Source organism: Cucumis sativus, chromosome 3 (genome assembly GCF_000004075.3).
Source record: "Cucumis sativus cultivar 9930 chromosome 3, Cucumber_9930_V3, whole genome shotgun sequence".
NCBI classification, from domain to species: Eukaryota; Viridiplantae; Streptophyta; class Magnoliopsida; order Cucurbitales; family Cucurbitaceae; genus Cucumis; species Cucumis sativus.
This window is the reverse complement of record NC_026657.2, coordinates 22,066,432-22,084,849: the sequence shown is the minus strand read 5'-3', so window position 1 is coordinate 22,084,849 and position 18,418 is coordinate 22,066,432. Positions and strand designations below refer to the sequence as shown.

Here is an 18,418-nt window from a genome sequence, read left to right as displayed (position 1 = left end):
AAAATCGTGTTATGTTATTATGTAAAATGTACTACTTGAAGTAATCTAATCTATGATTCATGTGGAAAGCATGATTGCTTGAAAGTAATTCTATGAGCCTAAAAGTATTCCTTATAATGCTTGTATATGAGTAAATCATTAGCTTAATTGCTATCAAGAGCTAGCTATTACGTGCACATAAGAGTAAATCATTAGCTTAATTGCTATCAAGAGCTAGGTATTATGTGCACATAAGAGTAGAGGTTGCCTTGTTTTGAGTGGTCCGCTTTGTAGAAGGATGGATGAACACGATGAGTGGTCCATGTTTAAGTCTACCTCTCTTCTTAAAGTTGAAGATATAATAAACTTGGAAAAATAAACTTAATTCAACCATAATTGACATGATTTTTTTTAATGGTGGAAAGTTTGATCACTCACCTTATAATTATTGTGCTAAAAAATAAAACATATAATTAAAGTAAACCGAAAGAGTTACCCAACAAAATTAAATTTTAAATTTACTTAAAATACTATTTTGGTGTTATATGTTAAATTTTAGTCCACATATCTTGAATAGCATTTTAATCACAAAACTTTCCATAAATGTTAAATGCAGTCCATTAAAATTAATTTACCAAAATGGATTAAATGATAATAATAACTTTCATGCAAAAAGATACAATACTTCAATATATTTTCATGTTTTTTAGTAAATTAAAATTAAAATATAGTAGAAAATACAGCTGTTGAAATTAGACAATTAAAAATATAAAAAATAAAACAAAACAAAAAGTTAAAAAATATTAAATTTACTGAAATTAAAATTCAAACAGCTCAAGTGAACATGTTACTCTTAATCCCAATTTCAAAAACACAAACATTTAGATAATAAAATTGTAATTTCAATTTTAAGACTAAATGAGAGAATTGATGGTTGAAATATGTTTGTTAAATTTGAGTACTTCACATGTATCTATAGTTTAAATCATAAATTAGATGGATTTGAAAAGTTATAAGAAAAGGTAAAATAGAAATGAGTAAAATATGAAAGGAGAAAATAGAGATGTAAAGAGAATCAAGCAGCAATGAATATAAACATAAATGATAAATACAGAGATAACTTGAGGAGGGGAGGAGATTGGGGGCGTGACGTGAAGTAACGGCGTTTGGATTTGGATTAGAATGAAAGATAAAAGGGAAGGGGTGGTGGGGGCCCCCCGCCTGCGTAATCATTTCTTCTTCGCCCGCTTATTTCCATACTTTTAATTATTATTTTTAGACCTTTTCTTTTCTTTTTTGTCACTTTTCTCAAACCTAAACCCAATTATTATTAAACTAAATTAATGTCCTCCACCTAACCTTTTCTACGTGGCTTTGTCAAGATAATATATATATATTAATATTAATATTTTAAACCTCTACTAAAACATAAAATTCTATCACACCTTCCAATTTTTCAAAATACAAAATTCAAACAATAATTATTAAAAATAATTATACTAATAAATTTATCCAATTATCGTATTAGCTAATAAACGAATACATTTTTTTATTTGACAATTAACTATATTATAATTAGACAATAATTATTTAGATAGATGTTTATTAGTCTTTTGTTAATAGTCAAATAAATCTAAAATTATGGTTGGTAAGAAAATAGTATGAAATTTAGATAAATAAGAGTATGTTAAGTATTTATTGAACTTTTTTTATATATAGTTTAGGGATATTTTTAAATAAAAAGATACTCTTTCTAAAGTTTAAGGATATTTTAAAAATAATTTCGTTTAAGTATACTTTTACCTAAACTACAAAGTTCATTGCTTCTTTTTTTTTTTTTTTTTTTTGTAATTTAACTTTATTATTATTATGTCTACATGGTATAAAACCATACAAAATAACTTCTAAAGTGTAGTAACATTCTAAGTAGATATTTTGCTCTCATTGTTAAAATTGAAATAGAAAATTTTCAATTTCAATTTTGTTTAAGAAATTACTATAGAAGTTTACTGAAGTATGATTTAGATAGTAGTTTTATTTGGTAGATTTTAAGCTTTGTTTCAACCTGGCTTTGTATTTTTCAATTTGACTCCCACCTACTTTTAAAAATTGATTATTTTATGTTTACAAAACTTCAACCTAAAATTTAGAAAGGAAAAAAGAGCTAAAAATGGAACCCAGAACCAAAATTGTCCATTTTTAAATCACAATCACATGAGCAAAAGTGGATATTTTGAGAGTAAGTACAAAAACTAAATTAAATAATTATTTAGTTGATAATCGAAACTAAAAAAAAATATAGCATTATTTAAAGCTATATATTCTTTTTCTCTTTAGAAACTAAGGAATAAACTCTTTTCTTCATGCGAGATTGGTAGGACAAAGGTCTCATGGTAGATGATTTTTTTTTGTCTTTAAAATAAAAAATAAACTAATAACTGTTTATATTTAAGATTTATTGAAAATACGATTACAATAACTTAAAAGAAAGGTATATAGAATGAAACTCAAAGAAAAGGGACCAAAACGATATCTTAACCAAAATTGTTGGGTGGGATCCACGGTCAATGTCGCTTGTTAACCCAAGATTAAGATTTGATGGAACCCTCCCAAGGCACTTAACCTTTATGAATGGTTGTAACCTCCATCTAGCTCGCTGCTAGCCATGGTTAAAAGAAACATGACCTCACTGATGGCATTACTAAAAAGAGAAAGCCTTTGTGCTGTTAAGATGTTTGTCGATGTTGATTATCGAATTGCTGATAAGAAGTACATGGGGTACTTCAAAATATTATGTTAATCTATAAACCTTAAGAGAAAGCTTAAGAGAAACTAGCATATGATCTTTACAATTAAGCAGTTGGACTGCAATCTTCATCAACTTTACCAACTGCTTCAAGGATTGACGAGTAAGTGATGGAATCGTACTCGAAACCTTTCAACTTCATCTCTCTCATTAACTTTGCAGCCATCTCAAACATACCAGCTCGACTGAGACAACTAAGTATGGTATTATACGAAACTGCATCTGGCATGATCTCTGATTCTTTCATCTTTGTAAACATTTCAATTGCTCGCTTCGGGCCACCAGTCTTAGCTAAGCCATTTAATATAATATTGTGCGATTTTATGTCTGGCGTGCAACCATTTTCTCTCATGTTCCTCATCAAGGAATGAGCCTCGTCAATCATTCCAGCCCTTATCATCCCTGACATGAGTGCATTATAAGTATAAACATCAGGGCTACATCCAAGTTTTTTCATTTCACAAAAAAGATCAACAGCATCACTTAGACGTCCACAGTTGCCAAAATGTTTTATCATCACAGCATATACCCGTGCACTAGAGCGTCCACAGTTCTCTTTTAGTTCTTGAAATAGCTCATTTGCAGCTTCATATCTTTTTGCCCGTCCAAGACTATCGATCAGGCTGCAATAAGCAGCTGGACATGGAGGAAACCCCTTTTCATCCATTTCTTCAAGAAGCAATAAAGCCTTCTCAACTCTATTTGTCTTGCAGAAACCATCAATAAGAATTGCATACGTGAACGAACTGGGAGCAATGCCGTTTGCCTTCATCTTTTCAAACCACAAAGCAGCCTCAGAAGCTGGAGCTTTTGATTCAAAGATAGCTTTTATTACAGTGTTGTATGTAACCACATTGGGTGCACACTGCAAAGAATCCATTTTACCAAAAAGCTTTAAAGCATCTTCCAAACGACCCGCCCTGCCCAATATATTGATCAAATTGTTTATAAGTACAACATCAGGCTTGCAACCGTCTTTCAACATATTAAAAAACAAACTATAAGCATCATCTACCCTTCCAACTTTCCCAAGCCCCTTTATTAATTCAGTGTAAGTAAAAACAGTTGGAGCACAACCCTTTCCTTTCATCTCCTCAACCAAACGCAAAGCTGCCTCAACCTTATTCAACTTAAAATACATTGCCAATATGGTAGTATAAATCTTTTCAGTCGGGTGTAAGCCATTCTCCTTCATCTCGTCAAATAGTCGAAATGCGAAATCATAACGTTCTAGTTTTCCAAACGCCGAGATAAGTGCACTGTAAGTGATTGTATCAGGGGAACAGTTACCCTCACTGCATATCTCATTGTAGAGCTCATGAATCTTTTCATGGTGACCTTCATGCATAAGCATCAAGATCAAAGTATTGTAAACTGTTGCTGTTGGGTTGCATTTACGACCTTTAATCTGATAAAACACAGACAATGCCTTGTTCACCATTTTTGCCTTTCCTAAGATTTTAAGAATTTCAGACCATTCAGCTGGACCAACAGAACATGGACTACGAATCATATCTTGGATTGTCCTCCACATTTCATCAACAAGTCCAGATTCCTCTAAACAACGAATTAAAGCCATATACGTAGTGGAATCATGCTGGAAATGCTGTCTCTTTCCAGCCCATTTGAAGAATTGAATTTTAGCCCTAATTTCTACATCAATGTCCAAAACTTGATGAACTAACCTGTGATCAACTTTGAGCTTCAGTACTTCAATCGCCTTCTCTGCATCAGAACCCCATTTGAAAATTTTCAAAATCCTTATGAATCTCTCGTCTAGAGTACGAACAGAAGGATCCCTCCGCAGCACCTTCCGATTGAAAGAGAAGTTGGAGGCTTCGGGACTTGGAGTGGACACTCGAAACATTTGAACAATTTCATTTTCTACAAAAAGAAGTAAAACATAAAGAGTTGATTAAGTGAAAATGGGGATTTGTTAATATGAAAAAGAGGAATTTTTGAAGATTATGTGAGCCGGCATTGAAGTTAGTGAAAATGAAGCTAACCTGTTTGCTTTATTCTGGTAGAGAGAGGGTGGAGAGACGAGATGGAACGCTTTGAAGCGAGTGATGTGAAATTCATTATTGTTAGAATGCCATTGGAGAAAATCGATGAACACTGAATCAAGTACTCATAAATTGGAGCGATTGAGGAAGAAGAAGAGATGGGAAGGGAAAACTGGCGAACTATTTTTCTCAATGTTTCGTTCAGGAATGCTCCAATTTGGCTGCCGGTTTCTTTATTGTAAACCGAACCAACTGGCTACCGATAGCTAATAATTCTTTTTTTCATGGCTTTTCTCGGAACAAATTCTTTCTTATTTCTAAACATTTTTAATTATTTTTTTTTGATGTGGGGATGATAAAGGAAAGCAACTAAGTAATAAATTTAATCCTAAAAAGTTAAAATATGTTTGATAGAAAATTTGGAAACAAAAAAAATTAAATTTCAATTTGAGTCATCATACATATAGAAGAATTAGAACCTTCCAACCTCCCACATCTAGGATGGAAGACTATTATCACGTGGTTAGAATTTGAAGCTAACCAATCGTGCAACATTTGGCTTGACTATGTCGTCTCCGTTAGCCAAGTAAGCCTCAACAAGAGGTTAGTGCACCAAGCACTATGAATAACCTCAACAATATGCAGCGGAAGATGATTAGTGCACCTAAGGCACTTAGAAATCACAATGGGTTGGCAAGAGAGTGAGTGAGAAGTTGAGAGAGCTTAAGAGAACACTTTCTCTTATTGGTTTACTTCTTGGTTTACAAATGAGGGCCCTTACAAGTATTGATAGCCTTGCCAAACTGACCTAGGGCCTCATAAGGTCGGCCAAGGGACTTTCTAGATGATACAAGATTGTTTAATACATTACAAGGAAGCCTAGAACATTCTAGAGAGGACTAGACCTTTCATGACACTTTCCGATGAGTAGCCTTCTAGCACGTTCTAGCCTTGTCCAGCACGTTCCAGCATGTTCCAGGGCCTTCTCGGGTGTGTCCAGACCATTCTGGCACATTCTGGCACTGTCTCGGGCATTCTAGAAGCTTCTGGGGTTGTCTAGGCCGAGCATGGGTGGGGCAGCACGCACATGGGCGTGTCTGAGGCCTTATGGAAGCATCTAGGGTTGTCTGGCGCGCGCGCGGGCCTTCCAGAGCCTTCCGCGCACGCGCGCGTTGGGCGCGCGCCGTGTGTCACGGACATATTTTTCCAAAGTGTATTTTGTTGGAATTTTTTGTCCTAAAACTCGTAGTTTGTAAATCATATTCTGTTCAATAAAGTTGTTATTGAGAAATTAAATATTATAATCTTAAATCCAATAAATCAAGTTCCAAGGCTATTTTTGAATAAACTTGAACTTTATGTGTAAACATAAACGTGGATCAAGTTCGAGAGTATATAGCCTAAATAGTCTATAGTATATGAAATAAAGGTTGGGCGCCTTATTTAGAGAAACTATGGATGCGGCCCACTTTAGTAGTACAAACGAAGTGATCCTAATCGTTCATGTAGAGACATGAAAGTGGGGGCATCCTATGTAAAATGTTTTACATAAGACTGAACCATGAATTAGTCTTTTTTACGTTATAACACCGTTTACTGTTTAAAACTGACTATTTCAATTATTGATGACCTAGGTAACTTAGTCTTAATCCTGAGTTAACTATGAACTCCTGTTCACACGAGATTATCCTTAGATCTGCATAGGTGAGGGCAGCTCATCAGCGTTGGCCAATAAGCCTCCCATTTCAGGGGTAACATCAGGTGGATAGCTGGGAACATAGGGTACAAGATGGAATTCACTCCTACCCGCTTTAGGGTTAGTAGATAGGTTGCTCTCTTAAGCACTGAATCCAAGTCTTGAACAAGGGGCCCCACCCTCTCATTGGCCCGAGAGGGATTAAGTTTATAGGTTGAACCTTAAACCAATTGTTCAATAGTGGATTAGTGGGACTTAAGGAGCAAGATGTAATCTTGGGGGTAAAACGGTATTTTGACCCAGCCAAGGTTACGAGCAACCTGTGAAGGATTAACTTACTGATTATGGTTTTATCAAATGGACACAAATATATCTATAGTGAGGGGAGTGCAACAACGGGACTTTAGTGGAATGACCCGTTAGTTAACGAATGTTGATTAACTCGGTTTAAAAGAGTTTAGCTAGTTAATCTTGAATCGTTGGAGCCCATGATCTATAGGTCCAATTAGGTTCCTCTGCTAGCTCATATGGATTAAACTTAGAACAGTGTGATGAAATAAGTCGAATTGTTCGAATAGGGAGAAGAAAGGAAAACCGACATATACAGTGATATAAATCGTCGGTCTTCTAATTAGAAATAGAGATTTATGTTTTACATACTATAAGTATGAATGCGGATTCATACTAAGAAGCTCGGAATTGGTCAAAAATAGTAAAAAGTCAAAATGTTGACTTTTGACTTTGAAAAGTCAAACTTTGACCGGCCTTATATTCAAATGTGATTTGAATTTTGGAAAAATGAATGCGGATTCATGCTCGGGAGGTTGGAATTAGTCAAGACGGACAAAATGGTAAAAAGTCAAAATATTGACTTTTGACTAAGAAAAGTCAAAGTTTGACTTTTGACTAGAAATATCTAATGACCATTTTACCCTTGGACTAAGTTAGTGGGAAAATCCAACATTTTGTGTGGATAATCCCACTAACTCTTAGTGGGATATGTGGCTATATGAGATATAGACACCTAGCCCACTAAGTTCCACTAATTGTTAGTGGAACATTAGGTGTTGAGATTTGGCAAATGAATTGCATGCATTTTTGCATGTAATTAGGCTATAAATAGAGGTGTTTTCAAAATGTTAAAAAACTTTTGCCTCTTTTATCATTTTCATCATCTCAACAAAAGAAAAAAAGAAAGCTTCCAATCTCATTTTATCTCCATTACTTTCTACACCAAAATTGGGTCCCACAACCCGGTTCTTTGTCTAGAGGATAGCAGTTGAGTACTAGTGGTGGTCTCGGTTAGAATTTGGTAAGAAGATATCAAACCTTTTGAAAGCTTCAAAGGTAATATTTCTTAAAACCCTAATTTGATTAGTTTATAGTTATATGTTAATTGTGGCAATTAGGGTAGAAATTCGATTCTTTTTCCGCTGTGCATGACTTAGTTCCATCATATTTACCTTTGGTTATATGCTCCAATTACCCCAAGTTTATCTCATCTTTAGTTTCCATAACTAGTTTAGGTGTTTGCTTTTCATTCTAGGTCATAAAGCTTGGGTGTGACGTTTCTGCATTTTCATATGCAAGCCTGCCAGAGAGGAAAATGTTCAAAATGTACTATAGGGGAGGCATACCAGTTGAATCCCCGCCCAAGCATTAGTTGTACTCTTTGCAAGCAACTCTTTTTCCTTGCAATTGATAGTCTTTAATGCTTATTGTAACTTCTATTTCAATGTATTTATTTCTTTCTCGCGTTCTATAAATAAAATTTCCCTAAAACGCAAAGGAAGGTTACGACATACGTCGACGTTACCCACAACTCTTGGGTTTTGATCGGCTGACTTGTTCACCGAGTTAGAACAAGTGCCGCACAATCGTCCTTCTCGAGGTTGAAACGCTACGATTGTGACAAGTGGTATCAGAGCCAAAGTTGGCTGAGTGACAGTTTGGGACAAAAATAAAATATCGACTGCAAAACGAGCGAGCAAGACCCATGAAGAACGGTTGGTGGGGATCGAAGAGCAGATACTCCACCTGATGGAAGTTCCTGATTCCATCTGATTGATGGAAGAACGTCTTGAGGAAGTTTCCGAGAGAACTGATGATGTTGACGTGGTGTCCGGTCGCCTAGACAGATTACCCATACAAGATTTGTTGGCTAGAGTTGACACGCTAGAGTCACAAATCCAAAGAATTGAAAATGTTCCCTACGAGCGTGGGGACAGTTCATCGGGTTGTGTTGCCCGGATGGAGGAGCGAGTTATGGAGCTAGATAACTCTCAGAAGGATATAATGGAAATGATAAATGGCATGTCCGAGGACTTTCGAGCCACCTTGGATGTCGTTAGAAACGAAATCGTAGAGGTGAACACGAAGGTGAACCTTACTATGCGAACGTTGGTCAATCAAGCTCCGACTGGAGGAGCGATTACAGTTGGCAAGATAAAGTTTCTGGAACCCATGCCCTTCTGTGGGGCAAGGGATGCGAAGGCATTGGAAAACTTTATCTTTGATATTGAGCAGTACTTTAAAGCCACAAACACCGTAACGGAGGAAGCCAAAGTGACGTTGGCGACCATGCATCTATCTGAGGATGCAAAGTTGTGGTGGAGGACCCGATATATTGACATTCAGGAAAGGCGTTGCGTAATAGACACGTGGGACAATTTGAAGAGAGAACTCCGTTCACAGTTTTTTCCAGAGAATGTCGAGATTCTAGCTCGACGGAAACTACGGGAGTTAAAGCATACTGGAACCATTCGAGAGTATGTGAAGCAGTTTGCGGGGCTGATGTTGGACATATCTGACATGACTGAAAAGGACAAGATCTTTAGTTTTGTTGAAGGACTGAAGCCGTGGGCAAGGACTAAGCTATAGGAGCAGAAGGTCAAAGACCTCGTATCAGCCTATGCGACAGCTAAACGCTTGTTTGATCTGTCTAGTGACATTCAAGAGACGAGACGCGTCAACAAAGCTCTTCACCTGGAAGAGATAGAAACAGTCGACCGAATTCTCCCGAAGTTGTCAGTTGAAATAGAAGTCCCGGTAGAGACCGCAAGCCTTTCCAGTCAAATACGGGGAACAATGGGCAGAGGCCCAATAATCAGAGGACATCCCACACTTCTATCAGTTGCTACATTTGTAACGAACCACATCGGGCAAGGGAATGTCTGGATAAAGCTACCTTCTATGTCTTTCAGGCCTCGTTAGCTACAGACTCAGATGACACGTCGGGTCAACCAGAGGAGGAAGTTGGGCAAGAAGAAAGAGTTCAAAATGTTAGAGTGGGTGCCATAAGACTCTTGTAGTCCTTTCAGAAGAAAGCGGGGGAGACAAGTGGCCGTACCAAAGGGGGCCTAATATATGTTGACACCTGGATCAACCGGAACCATGCAAGAAGCACTATGGTTGACTCTGGTACAATCCATAATTTCATAACGATGGCAGAAGCCAGACGACTAAACCTTCATTGGAAGAAGGATACGGGAAAAATGAAGGCCGTGAATTCTACAACTTTACCCGTCGTTTGAGTAGTAAAACGAGCGGTGATACAGTTGAGAGGATGGAGCGGTTTCGTTGACTTCGTGGTTGTAGGCATGGATGACTTTGATGTCGTACTCGAAATGGAATTCCTCCTCGAACATCAAGTAGTCATAATGCCTGCAGCTAAGTGTCTGGTGATCACGAGCTCTAAACCCACCCTTGTGCAGACGGTCCTTCGGCAACCTAAAGGATTGAGAGTAATCTCAGCATGCAACTAAGAGGGGACCGTATTCAGAAAGACACAAGGTGTGTCGTGGAGAGATGTGGTGATGGGAAACATGACAATTTGCCCATGTCAGAATCGCCTACGAAGAGTGATTGTCGTATGGCGCAGCCAGAGTCGTCTGGACTCCGGAGACAGTCAAGGAGATTGTCTGGTGCAGGATTCACTAGACCTGTAAAAGCTCCGTATGAAGCACAAGACTTTTTATGTGAAGAAGAGAAATGACGGTTGGGTGTCGACAACCGTGTCCTGAAGCAAGCCCCGAGGAGAGGGCCAACTCTTGGGTCCGTAAGCGTGACCCGACCTGTTGAAACTTACGCTGAGGCGTGTAGTCATGTGTTGAGTGGTGTACTACTGCAGAATAGACACCCTATCGCATCTGAGAGTCAGAAGAAGAGTGCCACGGAGGGCAATCATACAGTGTTTGACGAAGAAACGTTGGCCATAGCACACAGTCTGAGGGATGGGAGATTGGGTTCCCATAGATCAACGTTTGCAGAGAGATGAACAACGACGTTGCCCGCCATTTTGATACTCGGTCGAATCTGACTTTGAATCTAGCAAGGAGACGAAGAGTCGTGCTCAAACTTGATTTTGGGTCAGAACGCAAGAAAAGCAATCGTGGGGTTCCACATGTGTCGGCTCGTGCACCGGCCTGTCAAGCTGATGGCCCAATGCGAGACGCGTCAATAGAATCCATGAAGGGAAACTCTATCATGAGTTCGACGAAGGTCGGTAAGTTAGTGCAAAAGAACGGGGGTCGTTCTTTGGAGGCAACCCTACTTGGTGTTACAGCTATGAAGAAATCATCAACTGACGAAAGTCCAACAATGAGTGTTAGTGACGGACAACATGCAATGTCACGTCCTGTTGATTTTCCCTGCATGAAGGAGCCTCAGACTCGTAACATTGCAGAGAAGTGGAAGCGAAGATCAAACACTGTTCGAGCCAATCTAGAGAGAGTCTCGAAGCGGCCGAAAAGATGGGCAGATGGGAAGCATCGCCTCGTGGACCTTCATGTGGAAGGTCAGGATATCGTGACGCTGCGACCTGAACAGATGCAGTTTCTAAAGATGCAAAGATCTCCACCTCGTGAGAAGACACGAGGGACAAGCAGAAGTTGAAGAAGTCCTCGCTAAGGAAGTGAGGACAATTAGAAGACCCATGGGGAAGATACGCAAGTTCGTGGTGAAGCAGAAGAGCCTCCTCATGGAAGAAGCCTGTGGAAGACGTACCAAAGACTGTGAAGCGTGGAGGCAGAAGATCGAAGGATTCCAGCTTTGCCAGTCGACGGGGACGTCAACTGTTTAAGTGGGGGAGTGTGTCACGGACAAATTATTCCAAAGTGTGTTTACCTTTGGTTATATGCTCCGATTACCCCCAGTTTATCTCATCTTTAATTTCCATAACTAGTTTAGGTGTTTGCTTTTCATTCTAGGTGATAAAGCTAGGGTGTGACGTTTCGACATTTTCATATGCAAGTCTGCCAGAGAGGAAAATGTTCAAAATGTACTATAGGGGAGGCATACCAGTTGAATCCCTGCCCAAGCATTAGTTGTACTCTTTGCAAGCAACCCTTTTTCCTTGCAATTGACAGTCTTTAATGCTTATTGTAACGTCTATTTCAATGTATTTCTTTCTTTCCCGAATTTTATAAATAAAATTTCCCTAAAACGCAAAAGAAGGTTACGACATACGTCGACATTACCCACAACTCTTGGATTTTGATCGACAGACTTGTTCATCGAGTTAGAACAAATGTCTCACAATCATTCATCTCGAGGTTGAAACGCTACGATTGTGACACCGTGCGTGCCTTCCTGATTCTTCTAAAAGCTTCTCGGAGGTTCTGGGGTCGTCTAGACGTTGGGCGGCCACGGGCGCACGTGCTGGGGCCGCCCGCGCCTGTCGCGGCCGTTGGCTGCGCACACAATGCTGCGTGCAGCGTCAGCATGGGCGCGTGCACGCGGGGGCCGTGCGCGTCATGCATGGGTGAGCATGGGCGGCCGACTGGGGCGCGCGCGGGGCTGCGCGCACGGTTGCTTGGCTTGCTGCCTGGCCATGCGCATGTGCACATGCGCATGGGCCCAATGGTGGGCGCTGGTGCCGGGCGCCTATGGCCGTGTCAACGGGCATCTGGGCGTGCCATGGGGCTGTGTTGTGGGCTGACACTCGGGCTGTCGTGGGCACTTGTCGTGGCACGCGTGCGAGGCTTGTGAGTCGTCCTCGAGAGGTACCTGCCAATGTCATGGGCATATGTCGTGGTCACCCTTGGGCTATCTTGGGACCACGTTGGGCTACTCCTGGGCCTTGCTGAAGGAGTCGTGGCACGTATTGGCGCAATTTTGGGGGTGATTTTTGGGATCAAAATTTAACACGTGACACCCTCCCCCACTCAATCTTCGCAACGCCCTCGTTGTGACGCTGAAGAGTTAGCACGTTCCGGAGTGCTTCCCGTTAGTATGCGTAAGACGACGCGCATGCCGGTCCAAGATTATGCGCAAGGCGGTGCGCATTCTGAGCCTTGGTTGTTGCGCCATCATCATCGAGGAGTCTTTGTCGTTGGCACCATTTTTGCGTGGAGCTCGCCATCCACGGTTAACCTTGCATTTCGCAATCCAACTTCGATCGTCTCTTCTCGTCTTGACAACCTTATCACGTCACTTAGGTGTACCTAGGTCCTCACACCATTGCTCTGATACATCCTAAGGAGATTCAAGACTTAGGGCTCTTGATACCCAATTCCAGACTTCGGGCTCTGGATGCCCTCCTCCTTTCGGGAGCATCACACTCTTGTCGAAAGTTCCCATTGAAGCTGCACAGTCGAACGACTTCAATACCAACTCCGTTGGTGCCGCAGAATCGAACTGCTCTAATACCAAATCCGTTGGTGCCGCAGAATCGAACCGCTCTGATACCAAATGTCACGTGGTTAGAGTCTGAAGCTAACCATACGTGCGGCACTTGGCTAACTACAATGCCCACGTAGCCAAGTAAGCCTTTCCCGGAAGGGGTAGTGCACCAAGCACTACGTCAACGTGTTGCAGCGAAAGTACTTAGGTTGGTTGCAAGACACGAGAGAGGTTGAAATGATAAGGGAGTTTGGATGGATACGTCTTGGGAATGATACATTACATTCCAAGAATAGATGAATACATATTTGGGTACAAATATGTTGTCTCTTGCCATGAGGGTGCCATGGGCAAGGAGACTTAGTGTGGCAAGGTGACCTTGCTTGGCTAAGACATGCCAAGATGCAAGGTTGCAAGGCTTGATCCAAATGAGGCCCTCCCCAAGTATTTATAGACCATCCCCACCGACCTTGGGCCTTAGAAGGTCGGCCAAGGGAGTTTCTAGAGATTACAAGCTCATTTGGTACATAACAAGGAAGCCTAGAACATTCTAGACAGGACTAGACCTTTCATGACACTTTCTGACCGTCATTGTAGCCTTCTAGCAAGTTCTAGCCTTGTCCAACACGTTCCAGCATGTTCCAGGGCCTTCTCGAGTGTGTCCAGAGCATTCTGGCACATTCTGGCACTGTCTCGGGTGTTTTAGAAGCTTCTAGGGCTGTCTAGGCCGAGCATTTGCGGGGCAACACGCACATGGGCGTGTCTAGGGCCTTCTGGAAGCATCTGGGGTTGTCTGATGTCACGGACATATTTTTCCAAAGTGTGTTTACCTTTGGTTATATGCTCTGATTACCCCCAGTTTATCTCATCTTTAGTTTCCATAACTAGTTTAGGTGTTTGCTTTTCATTCTAGGTCATAAAGCTTGGGTGTGACGTTTCGGCATTTTCATATGCAAGCCTGCCAAAGAGGAAAATGTTCAAAATGTACTATAGGGGAGGCATACCAGTTGAATCCCCGCCCAAGCATTAGTTGTACTCTTTGCAAGCAACCCTTTTCCTTGCAATTGACAGTCTTTAATGCTTATTGTAACGTCTATTTCAATGTATTTCTTTCTTTCCCGCGTTTTATAAATAAATTTTCCCTAAAACGCAAACGAAGGTTACGACATACATCGACGTTACCCATAACTCTTGGATTTTGATCAGCTGACTTGTTCATCGAGTTAGAACAAGTGCCGCACAATCGTCCGTCTCGAGGTTGAAACGCTACGATTGTGACAAGTGGTATCAAAGCCAAAGTTGGCTGAGTGACAGTTTGGACAGAAAAATGTCGACTGCAAAACGAGCGGGTAAGACCAATGAGGAACGATTGGTGGGGATCGAAGAGCAGATGCTCCACCTGATGGAAGTTCCTAATTCCATCTGATTTATTGAGGAACGGCTTGTGGAAGTTGCCAAGAGAGCCGATGCTGTTGATGCGGTGTCCGCTCGTTTAGACGGATTACCCATACATGATTTGTTGGCTAGAGTTGACACGTTAGAGTCACAAATCAGGAGAACTGGAAATGTTACCTACGAGCGTGGGGACAGTTCGTCGGGCTCTGTTGCCCGGATGGAGGAGCGAGTTATGAAGCTAGATAACTCACATAAAGACATAATGGAAATGATAAATGGCATGTCAGAGGACTTTCGAGCCATCCTGGATGTCGTTAGAAACGAAATCGTAGAGGTAAACACGAAGGTGAACCTTACGATGCGAGCGTTGGCCAATCAAGCTCCAGCTGGAGGAGCAATTACAGTTGGCAAGATAAAGATTCCAGAACCCAAGCCTTTCTGTAGGGCAAGAGATGCAAAGGCACTGGAAAACTTTATCTTCGACATTGAGCAGTACTTCAAAGCCACGAGTACTAATATGGAAGAAGCCAAAGTGACACTAGCGACCATGCATCTATCTGAAGATGCCAAGTTGTGGTGGAGATCCCGGTATGTGGACATTCAGAAGGGGCGTTGCACAACAGATACGTGGGACAGTTTAAAGAGAGAACTTCGCTTGCCGTTTTTCCCCGAAAATGTCGACATTCTGGCTCGACGGAAGCTGCGAGAATTAAAACACACTGGAACCATTCGGGAGTATGTGAAGGAATTTGCGGGGCCGATGTTAGATGTATCCGACATGACCGAAAAGGATAAAATCTTCAGCTTTGTTGAAGGGTTGAAGCCGTGGGTAAGGACTAAGTTATACGAACAGAAAGTTCAGGACCTCGCATCAGCCTATGCAATAGCGGAGCGTTTGTTCGATCTATCTGATGACACTCAAGAGACGAGACGTCGTCAAAGCTCTTCACCTAGAAGAGACAGGAACGGCCGACTGAATTCCCCCAAGACTACTGGAGAAAATGGAAGTCCCAGTAGAGATCGCAAGCCTTCTCAATCCAATACGGGGGACACCTGAAGAAGACGTGATAATCCAAACACGTCGAATCGTCCTATCAGTTGCTACATATGTAATGGACCACATCAGGCAAGGGAATGTCCAGATAAAGCTGCCTTCTATGCCTTTCAGGCCTCGTTAGCTGCAGACTCAGATGACACATCGGGTCAACCAGATGAGGAAGTTGGGCAAGAAGAAAGAGTTCAGAATATTAGAGTGGGAGCCATAAGACTCTTGTCGTCCCTTCAAAAGAGAGCGAGGGAGACAGGTGGTCGTATTAAAGGGGGCCTAATATATGTTGACACATGGATCAACCGAAAACATGCAAAGAGCATTATAGTTGACTCCAGTGCCACTCATAATTTTATAACGGTGGCCGAAGCCAGATGACTAAACCTTCATTAAAGAAGGATACGGGAAAAATGAAGGTCGTGAATTCTACAGCTCTACCTGTCGTTGGGATGGTGAAACTGGCAGTGATACAGTTGGGAGGATAGAGCGGCTTCGTTGATTTCGTGGTTATAGGCATGGATGACTTTGATGTAGTTCTCGGAATGGAATTCTTTCTCGAACATCAAGTGATCATAATGCCTGCAGCCAAGTGTCTGGTGATCACGAGCTCTAAACCCACCGTTGTGTAGACGAACCTTAGGCAACCCAAAGGACTGAGAACGATCTCAGCCATGCAACTGAGAGAGGGCCGTATTCGAGAAGACACAAGGTGTGTCGTGGAGAAATATGGGGATGGGAAATGTGATAGTTTGCCCACGTCAGGGTCGCCTATGAAGAATAGTCATCATATGGCGCAGTCAAAGTCACCTGGACTCCGGAGACAGTAAAGGAGACTGTCAGGTGCAGGATTCACTAGACCTGCAAAAGACCCGTATCAAGAACAAGATTTCTTACGGAAGGAAGAGAATGGACGGTTGGGTGTCGACAACCGTGTCCTGAAGCAAGCCCCGAGGCGAGGGCCAACTCTTGGGTCCGCGAGCCTGACCCAACCTATTGAAGCTTACACTGAGGCGTGTAGTCATGCATTGAGTGGTGTCCTACTGCAAAATAGACACCTTATCGCATCTGAGAGTCAGAAGAAGAGTGCCACCGAGGGCAATCATACAGTGTTTGAAGAAGAAACGTTGGCCATAGCACACGGTCTGAGGGATGGGAGACAGGGTTCCCATAGATCAACGTTTGTCAGAGAGATGAACAACGACGTTGCCTGCCATTTCGGTACTCAGCTGAATCTGAGTTCGAATCAAGCAAGGAGACGAAGAGTCATGCTCAAACTTGATTTCGAGTCAGAACACAAGAAGAGTAATCGTGGGGTTCCACATGTGCCGGCTCGTACACAAGCCTGTCAAGCTGATGGCCCAATGCGAGACGCGTCAACAGAATCCATGAAGGAAAACTCTGTCGCTCACAATGGCATGAGTTGGACGAAGGCCGGCAAGTTAGTGCAAAAGAATGGGGGTCGTTCGTTGGAGGCAACACAACTGGGTCTTACAGCTATGAAGAAATCATCAACTTACGGAAGTCCAACAATGAGTATTGGTGATGGACAATATGTATTGTTGTGTCCTATTGATTTTTCCTGTATGAAGAAGGAACCTCAGACCCATAACCTTGCGAAGAAGTGGAAGCGTAGATCAGACACTGTTCGATCCAGTTTAGAGGAAGTCTCGAAGCGCCTGAAATGGTGGGCAGATGGGAAGCATCGCCCCTTGGACCTTCATGTGGAAGGTTAGGATATCGTGACGCCGCGACCCGAACAGATGCGGTTTCTAAAGACACGAAGATTTCCACCTCGTGAGAGCACACGAGGAATCAACGGAAGTTGAAGAAGAAGACCCATGAGAAGGATACACAAGTTTGTGGTGAAGCAGAAGAGCCTCCTCATGGAAGAAGCCTATGGAAGACGTACCAAGACCGTAAAGCGTGGAGGCAGAAGATTGAAGGATTCCAGCTTTGCCAGTCGGCAGGGACGTCAACTGTTTAAGTAGGGGAGTGTGTCACGGACATATTTTTCCAAAGTGTGTTTACCTTTGGTTATATGCTCCTATTACCCCAAGTTTATCTCATCTTTAGTTTCCGTAACTAGTTTAGGTGTTTGCTTTTCATTCTAGGTCATAAAGCTTGGGTGTGACGTTTCGGCATTTTCATATGCAAGTCTGCCAGAGAGGAAAATATTCAAAATGTACTATAGGAGAGGCATACCAGTTGAATCCCCACCCAAGCATTAGTTATACTATTTGCAAGCAACCCTTTTTCCTTGCAATTGACAGTCTTTAATGCTTATTGTAACGTCTATTTCAATATATTTCTTTCTCTCCCGCGTTTTATAAATAAAATTTTCCTAAAACGCAAACGAAGGTTACGACATACATCGACGTTACCCACAACTCTTGGATTTTGATCGGCTGACTTGTCCATCGAGTTAGAACAAGTGTCACACAATCGTCCGTCTCGAGGTTGAAACGCTACGATTGTGACATCTGGCGCGCGCGCGCATTGGGCGTGCACCGTGTGTCACAATCGTAACCCTTCAAACACGATGTGAACGATTGTGCAGCACTTATTCTAGCTCGACGAACAAGTCAGCCGATCAAAATCCGCAAATCGCGGACAACTTTAACACACGCTTCAACCCTCACGTTCTTGAAAAAATATTTTTAGAAAACGTAAAAGATGATTAAATTGATTGAAAACGTTGTTAAAACAAGCATTGAAGATTGTCAATTGCAATAAGAAAGCATAGATTGCAAAGAGTACGACAAGGCTTGGGCGGGGATTCAACAGGTATGCCTCCCCTATATTACATTTTTAACATTTTCATCTCTGGCAGGCTTGCATATGAAAATGTCGAAATGTCACACCCATGC

General features: G+C 41.7%; 1 protein-coding gene across 1 annotated transcript; it reads right to left on the bottom strand.

Moving 5' to 3' along the window:
• Window positions 1–2,354: 2,354 nt before the first annotated feature.
• Window positions 2,355–5,044, bottom strand: LOC101206411 (pentatricopeptide repeat-containing protein At3g16010). The gene is made up of 2 exons (XM_004151491.3): window positions 4,792–5,044; window positions 2,355–4,669 (listed from the first exon to the last, which is right to left on the bottom strand). Exons 1-2 carry the CDS (start codon window positions 4,865–4,867, stop codon window positions 2,832–2,834), a joined length of 1,914 nt encoding a protein of 637 aa, XP_004151539.1. The 5' UTR covers window positions 4,868–5,044; the 3' UTR covers window positions 2,355–2,831.
• Between the last annotated feature and the right edge of the window lie 13,374 nt (window positions 5,045–18,418).

Excerpts from the sequence above, each read along its gene's own strand:
- LOC101206411 (XM_004151491.3), bottom strand. The coding sequence starts at position 4,867 with ATGAATTTCACATCACTCGCTTCAAAGCGTTCCATCTCGTCTCTCCAC. Across the intron at positions 4,670-4,791 it reads TACCAGAATAAAGCAAACAG|AAAATGAAATTGTTCAAATG; the intron begins GTTAGCTTCATT and ends TTCTTTTTGTAG.